The sequence below is a fragment of the Vanacampus margaritifer genome, chromosome 8, assembly GCF_051991255.1.
Source record: "Vanacampus margaritifer isolate UIUO_Vmar chromosome 8, RoL_Vmar_1.0, whole genome shotgun sequence".
NCBI classification, from domain to species: Eukaryota; Metazoa; Chordata; class Actinopteri; order Syngnathiformes; family Syngnathidae; genus Vanacampus; species Vanacampus margaritifer.
The window spans coordinates 25,138,350-25,156,876 of record NC_135439.1 but is presented as its reverse complement, the minus strand read 5'-3'; the positions used below and the strand labels follow the sequence as shown (position 1 = coordinate 25,156,876).

The following is an 18,527-nucleotide window of genomic DNA, read 5'->3' as shown; positions in this document are numbered from 1 at the left end:
TTTTGGAGATAAATGATGCTTTCTGCTGGTGTCGGTCTTTCCCTTCTAAGTGTTGATGTTCGCTTCCGTCCGTGGTGATCTTGATTTGTGATGCATCGCAGTAATGCACTGATTGGGCATTGGTAACACGAGATACACCATCAAATTCGCATTAGTTTATATGATTTTTGAAAAGCATCCATATGCTTTTTACGTTAAAAAATGTAGTCACTGCCTAGTATATGTATACAGACTAAGACCGTTCGACACCGCCTGTTCTGCAGAGGTGGCAAACCCAGGTCCAGAAAGTAAAAACCCTGCCACAGTTTGGTTTTAGCCCCTTGTGCTAGCTAGCTAGCTCCCTAGCAGATAACGAGCACCTGGGGAGCTAGCTATGGAGCTTGCTAGCTACCACCTGGGGCTAAAGACAAACTGTGGCAGGGTTTTTACTTTCTGGACCTAGATTTGCCACCTCTGCTGTTCTCTCTGGTCTCTCATGCTGCAGGTGATTTACAGAAGCAGTGAATGGCTTGTGTGAGCAAATGATCTGTTCAAATTTGGATAAAGGATTGGCAATGGTAAAAATGAGCTCTCAAGAGGGGGAAAGGTAACTACATTTGGAGATGTAGAGCAAGCTCTGCAAGGAGCAATTTTAAAGCTGTGTCTAACTTTGTGTAGTAATATCATTGTACATATGATTTCAAATGTTACTGTAGTGATTTAACCTGTTAATTGAGAGGATATGCAAATTCAAACAGATGCTGAAGTAATAAAGTATTCTTTAATTTGCGGTTGTTGTACTTTTCTTTAGAAGCATACAGTACTTGTGTAGTAATGTTACGCAACAGTCGGTAAATTGGATTTCATTTGGTAGGCAGGTAGGCCCGCATCAGCCAATTGTGGCAGCCATGGCTTAGGGTGTAGAAACGGTCGTTCAATAACCAGAAGGACGGCTGTTTGATCCCCAGTCTCCCCAAGTCATGTGTACTTGGGCAAGGCACTTCACACACATTGCTTCCAGTGCCACTCACACTGCTGTATGGAAGGTGCGAATGTTAAGTGGTGGTTGGAGGGGCACATCATGGGGCATTCTGCAAGATAAAGTTGTACAAAGCGGAAAAAACTGATAACTGTAGCTTGTTAAAAGTTATTTAACAGCCCTTCTAACAAAGGGTGTCTTGTCGAAAGCTTGTTAGTGGGCTAAAAGAAAGAGGTGGCAAGTCCAGGTTGTGAAAGTAAAAATCTGTCGGTAAAAGTTTGTTACCTGCCATTTGAATAGAAGTACCTGTGGCTAAAGCCAAACTGTAGCAGGGTTTTTTTACTTTCTGGACCTGGATTTGCCACCTCTGCATATTTACTTGCCGGAGTGTGTAAATGGAATGTAGATATTAACGGAACCACGAAGTGATCACTATCCTTTTATGACAGAACTTTCCCTAAAGGTACTTGTCAACTATTGGTCACATCTTAGAATTTTGATTAATCACTTCATTAAAAAGGCTTTTTATCAAAAAATGTTGCCCGCCAAATTTGAAGAGTACCTGTTATATAGAAATTATTTCGACATTTAATGTTTTGAGGACATCTTTGACATTTTTTGATCCACTGCACACTCTTTTCCTCTTTTTTTCTAATCAGTTAATTACTTGCATAATTTAAAATGAAAAAATTGACCCCAGTAGTTTGACATAAACAAATATTCTGAATGTCATACGCAAGCATTTATTAAATGCTTTGCTTTGCTTTAATGCAGAGGTGGGCATCGAGGGCCGAAGTCCTGCAGGTTTTGCATGTTGCCCTTCTTCAACACAGCTATGTGATCAGCTCATCAGCAAGCTCTGCATAAACCTGATAACGATCCTGTTGATTTGAATCAGCCTGTGTTCAAAGTGAGAATTCTCCAGAAACTGCAGGACTCCGGCCCTCGAGGACGGATATTGCCCACCTCTGCTTTAATGCATTTAGTTATGTTTATTGATCAAATACAACCTGTGATACCTTTAATGTAACCATCTGCTGTCAAGCTAAAGGATAATTTGTGGTCAAAATTAATAGTGTGATTAATCTGTGTTAATACGACAGACAGAGGGGGTAAAGAGAGAGGGGGGAGAGGGGGGGGGGAGAGAAAGTGAGGGGGGAGCTCTGAGAGAGAGAGTGGGGGGGAATTAACCAATGGTTACAAAAAGCCGAAGGGATTTTGAGACTTATTTATACTGCAACCTGTCTGTCTCTTGAAAAGAAATTTGCACACAAAAAAGACAAATTATTATTCAACTTCTTGAAGAAAAATCGCGAATATTATATTAGGACATCTGTGGTGGTCAATTCCTGTAAAAATGGGGGCCTGTTTTATTTTATTTATTTATTTTTTTACATTTCTCCTCCTTGGTAAATGTGTGATAATGTGTTTACGATTACTTGGTTGAGACTTGCTACTTCTATTATTTTTGTGTATAGCTGTTTCCGTCCAAGGTGTGTACGTATGTTACAAATTCTATAAAACGTGGGAAATTTCGTTTTTTTTGTGTCATCACAAGAAAAATCGAGCCAGTCATTGTTTCAGAGTGCGCTTTCTACTAAACCATAGGCTCCATTATTTCTTATTGGAACTCTCTATATAAACTATAGCCTGGTCCGAAATCTGGTTGTTGCCTCACAAATTTTTTATTACCAAAACATTTGAGAGTGGTGTCCTTTGAAATTCTACACAAAAATATACCCAGTAAAACATGATAGGAAAAAAACAAAAGTTGAAATTATATAGACTTTCGTGTCTGCTAAAATAAGGCAGAGAAGCTAAAAATTTATATTTTATTTCACTTGAGGTGTTTTTTGTGCCTTTTTTTGTGCTGAGTTTGCACTATTTTATTTTGACTTCTGTGGTATTTACTGTTGAATGTGGAATGTGTTGAATAAAGCATAAACAATAATTAATGTTCTACAAAAACATCCAGGAAATAACTGTTATAGGATATTAGTTGGGTATCTCCAACACAGCTAATATGGTGAATATAGAGTTTATTTTATCTTTTGTTTTTATTTTTTATTTAATAAATGTAATCGTGTTACATATTGTAGTCCACACTCCTAACCAATAGGTGGCGAAAATGTACCATTTCGTTCTTCACCAGCAGCTAAAAAGTCAGATGAAGAGGAGGAGGAGGAGGAGGAGGAGGAGGAGGAGGAGGAGGAGGAGGAAAAAGAAGAGTGAATACAAAGTAAATGAATCGAGTCAGTAGATGAACCCTGCAGTCACAGAGGAGAGGTGCAGTTAAAAAATATATACTGCGGTGTTTGAAATTGTTCTCAAAGTTCTGACTTGGAGTCGTCTGCTACAACTGGTAAGTCATAATATTGGAAATACCGCTAGCGGCTAATGCTAACACTGTCTTATTCCGAAAGTAAGCAACGAGGAATTGATAGTAACTATTGGACAACTGTCAGAAATGAATTTGGTTTTTTTGGGGATGTAGTGAAATACACTGGATTATTTGTCTAACAAAATAATAATGACGGATAAAGTATAATTGAAACTGGTTGAACAAGATGGATGGAACGATGCATGGATGGATTGGGGGGGATATGTAATGCCCAGCACCGCACCGCACCGCACCGCGCGAAGCCCAGCACCGCACCGCACCGCGCGAAGCCCAGCACCGCACCGCACCGCACCGCGCGAAGCCCAGCACCGCACCGCACCGCACCGCACCGCACCGCGCGAAGCCCAGCACCGCACCGCACCGCACCGCACCGCACCGCACCGCACCGCACCGCGCGAAGCCCAGCACCGCACCGCACCGCGCGAAGCCCAGCACCGCACCGCGCGAAGCCCAGCACCGCACCGCACCGCACCGCGCGAAGCCCAGCACCGCACCGCACGAAGCCCAGCACCGCACCGCACGAAGCCCAGCACGGTGTTGGCGAGCGTTTCCATTACAGCTGACCGTGTTGGAAATAGACCGCGCGGAGTTGCTCGTGGCCCTCACGCCTACATTGGGCCAGAGCGAGCCCAGGACATGACGTAAAACACCACGACAAGTGTTCGTCTTCTTCGCTCCCACTGCTATCAGCATATATAGCCTCGAGGGCTTTTTCGATGATAAAACATCGTCCTTTTCTTCGCGGCGGCGATCCTCCTTGCGTTGCGAGCTCTGAATAAGCCCCACATCTGAAGCAACACAAAAAACTGAACGAGCAACCAATACCGGGCAGCGTCGTCCTCCATGGCTTCCGTGTTTTGGTTATGTGTTGTTTCCCACGCTCTACTATTGTCGCAGTCGGTTATGCGTTACTTCCGCCCAGCGTCCCAGATGCACATTGGAAGGTGGAAACACAGTGCGTGCATGGGTTGGGCTGAGCTGACCCGCCAGCGAGCTGAGCACAGCAGTGCTAGGCTCCAGTGGAAATACGCTAATACAGATTCATGTCCAAAAACCTGAACAATCCCTTTAAGGTTAGGTTTAAAAAGAAAAAAAAGTGAGCATTCAGTCAATATGACAGAAGGTCCTTCAGTTGGTCAATGACGAATGCCATGGCGGACGCCCATTTCGCTGACGATTAATAATTGCCGAATGACGGACGCTCAAAATTTATTGACGCGCCCAGCTCTGGAAAATATACAGTTTTCCAGTAAAGTAGCATGTAGTAGTAGCATGAGCAGAGATACAGAGTCTCCGCCCCCTTTTAGGTGTATTAAGAAGAATGAGCTGTCGTGTTGAGTCTCTTGATTTTGTTGTGTACAGTTAAATATGGAGCCATCAAAGCAACCAAGCCCGCCAGGCTTGGCTTCACAGGATGTGAACCCTGTGTTTTTGCAACAACTTCGGGACCTGGCTATTCCAGAAGAGGCAGCTAAAAAGGTAGAACAATGCACTTTATTCCAAATCTTCTGTGCAGGTGTCCTCTCCTATCTTTTGTAGCTGGTTAGTGTTTTAACACTCAATACCAGGTTTTGAAAGTTTTAGGTCTCGTCTTTGCCTCCAATCAAAAAAAGAAGAGGTCTTGTCTCAGTCTAAGACTGGCTAGACTTTGCATGGCTGGACTGGATTTTCCATTAAGACAGGTCGAGATCAGCACTGATCTCCTATTCTTCAACTTTATTACGTGATAATAGGAGAAACACTTGATTTAAAAAACAACAACAAATATACCTTCAATTCACGTGTTACTAGCCCCCCACCATCCTCGAAGTGACGGCAACCTCCACATAGGGAATTAAGTAGATTATAATAGAATGGGACAAGACATAAAGGAGAGAGTCTATTCTGTTATTGGCCAGATTTGGTATGTATACAATTTTTATTTTATTTTATTTTTTTCTTGAGAGGGCAGTATTGTTCATTTAGTAATCTTACGATTCGACATATCATTGCGCTCTTTTTTTCTGTTTGTGCGTGTGCATATGTGCATGCGTGTGAGTGTGTGCTCATTAATTCACCTAAAACCTATTAAAAATCCCATACCATTCACCAAAACCAAATACTTCAGAATCCCGCTAGAGTCGTGAAGTTGTCAGGAGACCTGAGTAAGGATCAAAGAAAAGTAAAATCCAGCACCTACCAGACATCACCTACTACCCACCGGTGTAGTGGATCTGGTATGCATGAAAAACCTCCACCAAAAAGGGGAGCCGTTGACCCTGGTCAGGACAGAGCAAAACCCCCAGGCTGCGGCAGCGCCAAGGCACAACCCCCGGGCCCCACAGGGGCCACCGGCCGGAGAGCAAATCCAGGAGCCCGAAGCGCCCCAAGCCCAAAGCAGCAGAACGGGGCACTGCAGGCCCACCAGGCACCCCACAGCCCCCGCTCCCCCCACCACAACTCAGCCCCCGCCCACCTCCAAACCCCCAGGAACCCCTGCACCCCCCACCCGCCACCCACCACAACCCAGCCCCGCTGCAGCTGGCCTTGCTCATATAAATAAAAGTAAAGTACGTAGTGAGAATAGTGGAGCTACAATGAATGGCTGAAACCGAAGCTCACTGGCTACATAAGCACTCGAAATGCGCATGCGCAGCTAGTGGAAACAAGTTAGGAACAAGCTTGCATGACGCCGTTATGTAAACATTTCTCCAGAATAATTGATAGGATGGAGGATGAATAATTAAGATGATCCACCCCCGGAAAACACAGCCAAAAGACATCCTCCACTATACCTTTTAAAAGGAACCCCGACTGTCATGACAAGCTTGCTCTACATTATGTATTTGGTTGTTACTCACATAACTATGAGATTCATTTTTCAAAAATAGATTTTATAGAAACTTTATTTGGACATACGCAGCTATTTACATCGCAACATATTCCGTTCGTAGTGACGTAGAATGGCAGCTGACTCTCTGCCAAGCAATGTGAAACACCTCTTAAAAAAGCAAGGTAAGCCTCCGTACCATTCCTAAAGGGACGATCAAAACTCTTGAATGCGTCTGGTAAATGATGAGAGCACAGCGTAGGGGAGGGTGACTCTCCCAATCGCATGTTGTTTCTTTAGGAATGCTACGAGGGTTAACCTGCTTTCTTTATAGGCGTTTTACATTCCTCGGCAGAGAGCCTGCTGCCATTCTACGTCACTACTCACTTAATGCGTTGCAACGTAAATAACAATGGCGGGGTGTACATCCAAATAACTGTTCAACCTTGTAATGTTTTTTTTAAATTTGATATCTAATGTATTGGTCTCTGGTAGCCTCCGTTTTGGTCCTGACTTGGTCTCGACTGCCAAAAAACCTGTCTCAGTGAGTTTTTTTGTCTCAATAAAGTCTTGGTCTCCAGTCGTGTAGGGATTATGCCTTGATTGGTAAGTGAATGGATAACTGTAAATTAGTCACAGTTTTCATCAATTTCGGTATGTAATCAAAGATGGTTGAGGTCACAATTGTGCATGTTTTCAGTTTGTACGTTTCCATTTCAGTGATTGTCTTTCAGTGCCTACACGGTGATTGTAATGATTCTTTTCTTCTCATTTGTAGGCGCTCCTGCATACTGGGAATGTTTCTGCTGAGGAGGCGGCCATGTACTACTTCAACAAACTGGAGAATGAGGTGCCTTAACCTAGCCTTAGTCTCAACAGGTACACATTGGCTCATTAGACCTCCTGAGTTTGTCCAAAGCCAAATCTCAGTATCTCGCATGTCTCCTCCACAGGAGGGAGATGAGGACTTCATGTACAAAATGGTGTTTGTGGTCAACATGGAACTTGCTATGGGGGTTGGAAAGGTATATTTGCTGCTGCTGCTGCTGCTGCTGCTGCTGCTGCTGCTGCTGCTGCTGCTGCTCTAGCTGATTTGCATAGCGTTCCTGTCGGACCAAACCCTCATGTGCCCAAATTTGGTCAATCTCATGTTTTTCCACAAATCTATACTATGGGTCAATACCCTTATGGGCTTCTTATTTTTACAAATTATTGTCCAATCTACTTTCCCCTCCAAAAGTATTACAGCTTAGTTGTTTTTTTTGCTACCAAAGAAATTTGGATTCCAGATCAGAAGATAACGATGAGACAAAAGTTCCGCTGTAATGCGTAGCCAAAGTGTTGTGACTTTTTGTGCAGGTCGCAGCTCAGGTAGGACATGCTGCTGTGGGGTTGTACCAGACTCTGCAGGATAAAAACAGCTGGAGGGAGATGGCCTGGAAGTGGGACCATAGTGGGTATGACAAAATCATAAATTCATTATCTCATGTGTCAGCCATTTTTATGTAAACAGCAAACATTCCATGCATACACTGAACAAAAATATAAACGTAACTCTTTTGTTTTTGCTCCTATTTTTTGTGAACTAGACTCAAAGATCTAAACGTTTTTCTACATACACAAAAGGCCGTTTCTCTCAAATATTGTTCATAGATCTCTTAGTGAATATTTTTCCTTTGTCTAGATAATCCAGGTGTGGCATATCAAGATGCTGATTAGAAAGTGTGATTATTTAACAATAATGCCTTAGGTTGGCCACAAATAAAATGTAGTTTTGCTTTATTGGGAAGGTCTGGGGGCTCAGAAAACCAGTCAGTGTCAGTATCTGGTGACCACCCTTTGCCTCAAGCTGCAGTGCAGCACATTTCCTTTGCATAGAGTTGATCAGGTTGTTATCATCCATGAAGAGAACACCTTTCCAATGCGCCAGATGCCATCGAATGTGAACTTTTGCCCACTCAAGTCAGTTACAACAACAAAATCAAAAATCAAAACAGTCATGGCGCAACAGAATGTCCGTGCATGCCGTTTACACCTTTTCTTTTTATGTCGTTTTTTTCTGCTAAAAGTATTGCGACTGGTCCACCATGTTTATTTACTCTGAAGTCACGTTAAATCTCGAGAGGTTTTGCGAGATTTCCCATCTAACCAGGAAACATTCATGAATGAAATCGGTTTGTGTGTGATATGTTCATTGTGCCGTGTGGCTGCACACCACACGCGATATGTTCAAAACTGTTAACGTATTATCACAACCATAAGGCACTGCAGTCTCTTGTTATGGGTTGTATTTCTGTATTTAACACACACATAAGGCGGCCGTACTATTGGGCGCCTGCATGCTAAAAACAAATGCTAGCATGCATGATAAAATAAAACGGTAGCATGTATGCTAAAACATACGGTATTAGCAAGCATTCTATCATATGTTTTAAAAAGACAATGGGAACAAAACAGTGAGTTCGGTTGTGCTTAATAATTCAACTATTTAATAATGTACTCATCTGGGTTATTATAGTTTTTGAATTTACATCTTAGTTTTGTTTTTTAAATTGTTATTTTTTTTCAGGGTGGTTCAGTTATTGTTTTATTAGTTTATTTTTAAAAAAATGCTTAGTTTTAGTTAGTTTTGTAAACATAAAGTTAGTTAGTTTTTTTTTTTTTAAAGCATTTTCGTTTTTATTTTATTTCGTTAACAAAATTGTTTTTTGAATTTTAGTTTGTTTTTTCATTAGTTTTCGTACTAAAATAACCTTGGTACTCGCGTAGTATTCTATTCTCATACCGTGGCGTAAATCGTCCGGCCAGCGCAGCCTCCCAGTTTGTTTTTGTGGCAGCGTCTTCTCTCATGCATCACTCCCATGCTTCTCGCAACTTTACTTTGAACGGCAAGTTTCACTATCCAGCTGAGTTCCTTTGTTAATCCTCCCGGCATGATGGAAAGCTCCGAGTTCATTTGCTCTACAGTACTTTATTACAATAACGGCCAGCAGGTGGCAGCAGAGTATAAGAGATCAATTAGGACCATGTTGCAAAAAGCTCTTTCCCCAGTGTTTTCAACAAGTTTGTGAATGATGATGAAACTTAGCTATATTCTAATGCTAATTGCTGCTGAATGGAAACGGATAGAAATATATTTTTTCATCCTGATGAAAGAAGCGACTCTAATCTTTCTTTTGGTACGTTACATGTTTTTATAGCAATAGACCACACAATATTCTGTGGGCTTTGCAAAATCCGTCAAAATCCAGTAAAACAGCCGGGAGCGAAGAGGGTGTGCTTAATAGAAAATGGCTGCCAGTTAATGAGTTAATTCTGTCGAAAATGATCTTTTTATATGTATATTGTGTGATACAGAGCCAAGAAGATTGTGGTCCAGGGTACCAATGTGGCTCATCTTTTAGAGTTTCAGGCCCAGGCCATGAGCCTCAGTCTGCCCACTTACCTGGTCCAGGATGCAGGGCATACTCAGGTGAGGCGTGCGTGCGCGTGCGTGCGTTCGTTCTTGCACACATCTTAGTTTACTGAAACGACAGTAGTGGATTCCAACACTAAATTCAGACCACCTTGTCATTGTTTAGGTGGCATCTGGTTCCCGTACGGTCCTGGCTATCATGGGTGAGGAGGACATAGTAAACAAGGTTACTGGCAGTCTGAAGCTGCTCTGATGGGTTCAAGACCATCTCAGGAAGTTATGCATTTGTGATGTAAGTGCAGCATTTAAGCAAGTGTGTCACCTTTAAAAATAAACAAGTGCTCAGATGTTTGCTTCCTTGAACTCTGTATATGGGTTGCTCAACTGAGCATTTTGAGCTGAAGAGGAGAGAGATTAATTCTTTAACAGTGAACAAGTTTAGATGTTTTTTGTTTTGCAAGTCTTACTCCAGTTGCAGAAGATGAATGCTGTTACTATTTGATTTGGCTTGTATTGTAGATAAGATTATTCATTATTAAGGATGTTGACAAACTCCAGCAGATTACATACAGTAGTTCTGTGTAACCTTGCTACCCTACTGAGTACTGAGTGTGTTTACTGTAAATGCAACTTTTTTCATCCAAGATATATAAAATGTTAAATTTACTAACTATACTTGTTGTGGTCTTAAATGGTTGGATTTCGATTCATATTTTCTGTCCAAGCTTGTAACTCTACAGTTAACTGCATTTGACTTTGTAATACCCATCTTAATTTTCCAACTAAAGATGATATTTGCTTTTATTTTATTTTTTTTAATAACTAATGGATTTCATTTTTATGTTTACGTACATTTACCAGGACTGGGTCTACTGACTGTTTTGATATTTATGGTTTGTGTGTATGATTTGTATAAATATCTAACTGATGTGCACTAATGCTTATCTATACAGATGTTCTTTCTATCTCTCACAAATGGCAAGGTTTATGTAGCCTGGAAACCAGTCAGTTAATAAATACAGTCAACGAAGAGTGGACATGATCATAAAATCGAGACGTATGTGTGGAAGAGTAGCAATCACATGGCTATGCATCTGAAATATATATAATATATTCAGATGTAAACCGTAGCGGTGGGCAGATATGGAGTACATTTAACATGGCTACTTGAAGAGAAACAGTAGTGAATGACTTGCCATGGTTGCAGTAAAAACTTGGGCTGTGTCCGGATGTCACCATAATGGCAATATTGCAATATTAAAATGGTTGCGACATTTACAAGAAAAAGCTTGAATATTTGCGATATTATAAAGTAGCAAATTTGCAAGAAAAAAACTTGCAGATTTATAAGCGAAAAAATAAGAACCTTGCGAGAAATATAAAATAAAATGTAACCTACTCAGATGTTTGTGCCAGTTATAATTTCCAATGTGCAAAATGCCTACGGTGGAAGAACTGGTTAAATTAGACTTTTCGGTCGGGTTTTCAAATAAGGAGATTAATTAAGAGAGAGAGAGATTAACTATATAATTTTAATCATTTTTACTTTGAAGTGTTGGGTGCTTTGTATTGCACTGCCGGTGCCAAAGACTACTTGCGAGGGACCACTGTACACATTATTTACATATTTTTTAAATCTTGTTTTTTGTTTGAAAGACTCATACAATTATGTTAAACATGGATATTATACTTGTGTAGGGCTGGGAGATAAGGCCAAAAAATTAAATGAAAATTTGATTTTTTACGATTTTTAATCTAATAAATAGGGATGTAACGATACATCAAAAATCAATATGATATTGATGTGAACTGCTTAAAATATGCATAATGTAAAAAATAAAAGTATCAATTCGCAACGCCCTGTTAACTGTTATGCCTTACGCAGTTTTTTTAACATTTCTAGTCCGATTGGGGACAGTCACGTTTTGTGGATTGTTTAGGTGCCAGATCTGCTAACATGCCGATGACGTCGCCCCTCCAAAATGTGTAGAATTACCTACATGAATTAAGCTTAGTAAATATACCCCAAACTTGGATGCCAAATCACTAATATCATTTTAGACTCATTTGATAACATTATCTTTAAAAATAGGAATACCTTAGAGCTAATTCTGTTTCACTAATTCAAGCAAAACTTAGGTCCTCCCCAGCTGCTCATGGCCATTCAACACATTCAATTGGCATTCAATTCAAAGTGTAGTTTGATATTCACAGAGAATGCTGTCTAGCTTCAAGAAAATCTCAGTGCTAGCAATGCGAAGTTAGCATGAGCTGTAAATGAACCAAGGCTAGCCACAACCTGCTAAGTTTGTAGCATGAATCATTCTCTACTAAAGGACTATAAGAAGTTTTAGTTTTTGGAAAGTCCAATGCAAATAAAAATCCAAAATAGTCCAGTTGCCTTGGTTTCAAGCACAGGGTTACAGATTATGATGTCATTCATTGTATTGTGATGGTTTGTAGTTATTCCCCACCACTGCTGTCTCTTCCTTCATGTAATCCCAGTAGACATTGTCGTCTCTATATCATTAGTCTCCACTGTTATGTTCCGGTTTGTATAGACTTTAAGTATGTATATTGTTGTTGTTGTTTTTTTGACCATCGTTATATGTTTTGGCATCTGTGTTCACAGGCTAACGAAAGTACTAAATGAGTGGGAGGGTATCATAAAACCACTTTCCCCACTGTACCCGTCTCTAAAATCCCCGTTGTTTTATCCTAGCGCTACTAAAGACAGCTCAGACGCCGCTAATCCCGCTAACCCTTCCTCTTCCTCTTCCTCCTCCAAATCCGCTCTCCTGCCCCTCCAAAACGCTCGCTCTACTACCCTGCCCTCCTCGCATATTCCCTCCCTGTCCAACAGTTCCCCTCAAGCCGCAGCACGCGGCGAAAGCTCTCTCCTTCTCCTCGCAGACCCTCAATGGTGGAGTGCACTCTTCCTCCTCCTCCTTCTCCTCCGCTTCATCCTCTACCTACCCCTTCCCTCTGTCGACTTTGGGCACGGGCAGGAAGAGCATCCGCACCATACACATCCCCAGCTTCACCAGCTACAGGGCCCACAACGGCAGCAGCTACAAATCCTGCATCCCAACAGCCTCAGCAGCTAAAAACTAGCCCCACTTAAACCACTGCGTCATCCCGGCACCCCCCCAATTTCTCATGTAGCAACAAGTATACTGTACTTGCCTACGTCTTTTGGGGGGGTTGACACTTGATTGTTACTGCATTTTCATTCATTAAACTAATCAGTTTTTTCTACTGTGGGCTCTCGTGCAATTGAAAAGTCTATCAAAAAGTCTCTTTCACATAGAGAACACAAACTGGCTGCATCAGAGCTGCAACAGAAGAAATGGCGAACGGTGCATTTGATTTCTGGGTCTTAAATTGGCATAAACATACAGTACCTCTTAATAACACCACTATTACCAATACTATACAAAAATACAATATTATCTAATAACATGATAAAACACACAAATTCAAAATCAAAAGCATTTTAGTCACCCGAGATGCTGGTTAATGAATGTGTGCAAAACCAGCAAGTTGAACTTGGTCATTAAAAGTTTTGTGAGATTGTTGAGTTTTCCGATAATGTTGATTTTATCGTGAAGCAAAGTTGAAATCTGATCGTTCGTTGAAGTTACATTGGCAGGCACTACTTTTTCTGAAGGCCCAGGGCATATTCTATTGGCATGGCAGCATATGGAGGCAGAAATCAGATTGGACAAATCAAATTCAACATCTAGTGTAGCCAATAGAAATACTACAAAATTAAGAAAATACGTTTTGGAGAATAAATTAATACAATATTCCTTGGAACAAATATTGAAATTTATAGTCTTCCTGGCCTACTACTGACTTTTTTTTATTATGATATATTTTTTTAATTCAACAGTAGAAACAGTAATTGACACCCTCTGTTACAGCTCTGATACTATACGGTAGTGCCAGTTTGACTTTGTCTTATTCCACCTCACCCGTCCATCCGGGGTCTGGTCGCGGAGGCAGCAGCTTTAGCAGGGAAGCCTAGACTTCCCTCTCCCCAGCCACTTCAACATGCTCCTCAGACGGAATCCTAAGGCGTTACCAGGCCAGCCGAGAGACATAGTCTCTCCAGCGTGTCCAAGGTCATCCTCGGGTGCCTCTCGCCGGTGGGACATGCCCGAAACACCTCTCCAGGGAGGCGTCCAGGAGGCATCCGAACCAGATGCCCGAGCCACCTCAACCGGTTCCTCTCAACGCGGAGGAGTAGCGGCTCGACATTGACTTCCTCCCGGATGACTGAGGTTCTCAGCCTTTCTCTAAGGGAGAATCTGGATTCTTTAAGGGAGAATCTGGATACCCTGCGGAGGAAACTCAATTCGACTGCTTGTATCCGGGATCTTGTTCTTTCAGTCACAACCCACAGCTCGTGACCATAGGTGAGGGTAGGCACGTAGATCGACTGGTAAATCGAGAGCTTTGCCTTTTGACTCTGCTCTTTCTTCACCACAATGGACCGATACAGTCTGCATCACTGCAGATGCTGCACCGATCCGCCTGTCGATCTCCCGCTCCAACTTACCCTCACTCGTGAACAAGACCCCAATATACTTGAACTCCTCCACTTGGAGCAGGATCTCATCCCTGACCCGGAGAGGGAACTCCACCCTTTTCCGACTGAGGACCATGGTCTCGGATATGGAGATGCTGATCCTCATCCCAACCGCTTCACGCTCGGCTTCGAACCGCTCCATTGAGAGTTGAAGATCATGGCTTGAAGAAGCCAACTGCAAAAAGCAGAGATGCAATGTTGAGGCCACCAAATCAGACCCACTCAACGCCTCGGCTGCGCCTAGAAATTCTGTCCATAAGTTATGAACAGAATTGGTGACAAAGGGCAACCTTGGCGTAGTCCAACCCTCACTGGAAACTAATTCAACTTACTGCCGGCAAACTCTGACATCTGTCGTACAGGGACCAATCAGCCCATATCGGGGCTCGATATCCCGTACTCCCGAAGCACCCCCCACAGGACTCCCCGAGGGACACGCTCAAACGACTTCTCCAAGTCCACAAAGCACATGTGCACTGGTTAAGCGAACTCCCATGCACCTTCGAGTATTTTGCCGAGGGTGTAGACTAGAGCTGATCCACTGTTCCACGGCCGGGACGAAAACCACACTGCTCCTCCTGAATCTGAGATTCAACTTCCCAACGGACCCTCCACTCCAGCACCCCTGAATAGACCTTACCAGGGAGGCTGAATGTGATCCCCATATAGTTGGAACACACCCTCCAGCCCTCCTTCTTAACTCTTTGACTGCCAAAAACGTTAAATAACGTTTAGTAAAATCCTACGGAGGAGCGCCAAAGACGTTAAAAGATGTTCACCAAGTTTTTTTTGTTTTTTTTGGAAACGGGTGGAGGAAAGCTTTGGCCAGCTGTGCTGAAAGTATCAAGCAGATCTAGTTAGTATAATGCCTATTTTTGGCCCCTAGATGGCAGCGATGACTCTCTTTGGACAAGATTGGGTAGGCGTCATTAGAAGACGTGAGGCGGAGCTAGAATGTTGAGGGGACAATGGCTGAGGAAGCCATAATAGCGACCGGTTGCAAGCAGCTCCTGCTTGAGCATTTTTGTTCAAAGACGAAAAGCATCGACCAATGCTAAAGAGCACATTGATGACGACGATGATGATGATGGTGACTCCGAGGTTGACGCTGAAGTTGGAAGCGTTGACGCGGCGGCTATGATCATGTCATAAAGCCTCACCGGCTAGCGATGCTAGCGATGCTAGCGCCAGAAAACGCGGAGCACAACCGAGCACTTCTGCTCAGGCGGACGTTCAATCGGACGACGAAGAGTGCCCAGAGTCCAATGCATATTCATCGGAGGAGTGGGTACAGTCTGATCACGGAGAAGACACTGGTTATGGACTACGATGCCACCATGAATGGATCGGATAAGATGGATCAACCACCCGGTATAGGAACTGAAGGACAATGAGGAAGCCAGACGTAACACCACCGTAATGTCACCGTATCATGATCCTGAGAGTAGACTTGATGGCGACATAGCCAAACACACACTGCAGTATATACTTGCTATTCCCCGGAAAAAAAGGCCGGCAAGAAAGTGTATCGTCTGTACGCGAAGGAGCCATCGCAGTGAAACTAATCTGTTGTGCAAATCCTGCTGCGTCCACTTGCACGCAGGGGAGTGTTACAAAAAGAAAAACTGTATTTGAAACATCCACACAATTGTAAATAGTACCACAGTTGCACACATTTGTAAATAGTTTGCCAAATTGTTTTGTCAAATTGTTACACTGTTGAATGTAAATAAACGTATTTTGCTATCAAAAAACACTTTTTCATTGTTGGTGGTAGTGTTTTACAGAAGTAAAGCACTCTTTAGGTGTTTGTGGCATCATTCATGGGGGAAAAAAAGGTGTCAAATTCACTAGAGTGCATGAAATAATATTGTTTCACAAAAAGCTTGATTTCTCCGTTTTTTGTTTCAAAACAGAGCATTTGGGTGAAACTAACCATTTTCTATTGTTGATTACTGAAACACGGAATAAGGTAGAAACAAACTTTTTTTTCTGATGAAAGATGGAAGTTCAGTCTTTCATTTGGTAGTATGCGTGTTTCCATAGTCCAAACACAAAATTTTCTGTGGACCTTGAAAGATCAGTCAAAATGCTTAAATCGGCTGGCACTGACAGCATCCCTTTTCTGAAAACGTCTGGCAGTCAAAGAGTTAAAAAGGGGGACCACCACCTCGGTCTGACAATCCAGAGGCACTGTCCCCGATATCCACGCAATGTTGTAAAGGCGGACACTGCAAGATTTGCACCACAGCCTTGTCTCACTGCGAATGCCCCTTCGCATGCAGACCCGACACCTTCTTGCTGGCTTTTTTTTCCGGGAAGTAGCAGGCATGTGTTCCAGCGTGTGTTTGGCCATGTTACCATCAAGTCGGCTTTCAGGATCAAAATACGGTGACCTGGTACTTTGTCTGGCTTCCTCATGCTCTTCCATCCCAACTTCCTCCTGGTCTTGTGGCAACAGCCACCCTCTCACCACCTGCTGGATGAACTCCAAAAAAGGTTGACTCGTCCCATTTTTTTTTTTGTACAATATGTAAGCATTGAACATGCATATTTGGAACAGATACGCAACAAACTTTTTGTGCCACTTCAACGTTTTCCGTGTGAATGGGTGGTACGAGATGTTTTGATCCATCTTGTCCACTCCATTCATCTTGGAATTGTAGAAAATTGGTTTTTCGAAAGGCACTTTTTTTTTTTGTGCCTTCCGCCACACCTCCACTGTCCGCATTTCATCTTTGTGAAACGTTGTCACCATCCTCAACAAACGTTTGTCCTGCCATGCCACAATTAAAACATTTGTGTTGTGCCTTACCAGTTTCCCTCCCACCCCAAGGCCAGTGTTGGTTAGGCACGTTATCTCACTGGGTTCACCCCTGTTCTTCTTCAGCGTTCCACAAACATTGGTGCGCGCTGCCAGGAGACGTTCACACAAAGCAATAGAGTTATAAAAATTGTCCATGAATAGTGTGTACCCATTTCCTGGCAGACGATCCAGTAAGTTGAACACTGTATCGGGGAGAGAACAACTAATGCCAACATAGGGTTGCATATTGAAACAATAGCCGGTTTGGGAGTCACACAAAATATATGATTTGATCCCATATTTGACCGGCTTTTGGGGGTTGTACACTTTGAACGAAAGACGTCCCTGGAAACTCATCATTCCCTCATCAATACAAATATTCCTGCCCGGTTGAAACAGTTCCTTGAACTTGTTTACAACGTGATTGAACACAGGACGAATTTTAAATAGTTTGTCGTCTGAACTGTGTGCCGTCTCGTTGTCGTTGAAGTGCAGGAAACTCCAGATGAGCTGGAAGCGGTTTCGAGGCATTGCGCGACTGAAGAATGGTGTCGTCTCTATTTCGTCCTGAGTCCAATACATTTCGATACTGGGCTTGTTTATATACCCAGTAAGGAATTGGAGTGCAAAAAACGTTTTGAGCTCAGACACAGACACTGGCTTCCAAGCACGACTCCTGCAGTGTGGCAGACTTTCAGCCCGTTTTTGCATTGACTGACGTGCAAATAAGTTTGTCTGATCAGCAATGTGCTGCAGAAGTTCGTCTGTGATGAAGAGCTGCAGGAAGTCAACTGGCCGGGTTGAATTCAGCTCTGCTGCGGCACCTCTTGGTCCTGGCTCCACAGTGAAGGGGAAGGAGTTTGGCTGCCAGCCTGCTTCATGCCAGCCAGATTTTTGGGGATCTGCAAAAATACATTTCAATATCATATAATATTCATTTTAGATCAGTGTGATGCAATATATATATATAAATATATATATTTACGTTTTTTCTTGGATCCACTGGTTGATGGACCTTTATTCTGCTCACTCCGAGGAGCGTCACTCTGAGCTGCAGCTGAAAGAAATATATACAATTACAATAATATCGAAAGAGCGTTTTCTTTTGTTGTTGCGGTGTATTGAAAACACTTTTTTTTATACCTCTCTTTGTCGTCTTTGCAGTGGGACGTCGCTGTGAGCACGATCCACGATCTATGAATGCACATTCACGTTACACGAGGTGCTAGCAGCGTGCTAGAAAAGTATCTCATAGCAAGTTTGTGCTTACCTTCGACGTCTTCTGCGGATGAAATACTGTCCGAATCACTTTCTCCGTGGTCAGACTGTACCCACTCCTCCGAAGAATATCCATCGGACTCAGGATACTCTTCGTCGTCGTCCGATTGAACGTCCTCGTGCGGAGAAGTGCTCGGTCGTGCACCACGTTTTCCGGCGCTAGCACCGCTAGCCTCCGAGGCCTTAACACGCGGTCGAAGCTGCCGCCGCGTCAACGCTGCAGCTTCGGCATCAACCTCATTGTCGCCATCATCATCACCTTCGTC

The 18,527-nt window shown here is 42.8% G+C and overlaps 1 protein-coding gene and 1 long non-coding RNA gene across 4 annotated transcripts in view; one reads left to right on the top strand and one right to left on the bottom strand.

Annotated features, from left to right (window-relative positions):
* The first annotated feature begins 3,145 nt into the window (after positions 1-3,145).
* Positions 3,146-18,527, top strand: part of LOC144056246 (putative peptidyl-tRNA hydrolase 2) — a 32,056-nt gene continuing 16,674 nt past the window's right edge. Inside the window, exons 1-8 of one of the 3 annotated variants that reach the window (XM_077572831.1) lie at positions 3,146-3,320; positions 4,722-4,838; positions 6,947-7,018; positions 7,122-7,193; positions 7,528-7,625; positions 9,526-9,640; positions 9,750-9,875; positions 12,216-15,392. In XM_077572831.1, the coding sequence (XP_077428957.1) occupies positions 4,728-4,838; positions 6,947-7,018; positions 7,122-7,193; positions 7,528-7,625; positions 9,526-9,640; positions 9,750-9,836 (555 nt within the window). In that variant the 5' untranslated portion in view covers positions 3,146-3,320; positions 4,722-4,727 and the 3' untranslated portion in view covers positions 9,837-9,875; positions 12,216-15,392. Of the gene's footprint in view, positions 3,321-4,721; positions 4,839-6,946; positions 7,019-7,121; positions 7,194-7,527; positions 7,626-9,525; positions 9,641-9,749; positions 10,614-12,215; positions 15,393-18,527 lie in introns of those variants that run through there. The other 2 variants (XM_077572830.1, XM_077572829.1) reach the window with 2 other exon arrangements.
* LOC144056248 (uncharacterized) lies at positions 17,071-18,476 on the bottom strand. Its single transcript, XR_013295027.1, has 3 exons — positions 18,127-18,476; positions 17,969-18,040; positions 17,071-17,885 (listed from the first exon to the last, which is right to left on the bottom strand). It is a non-coding gene; the product is annotated as an uncharacterized LOC144056248 (long non-coding RNA).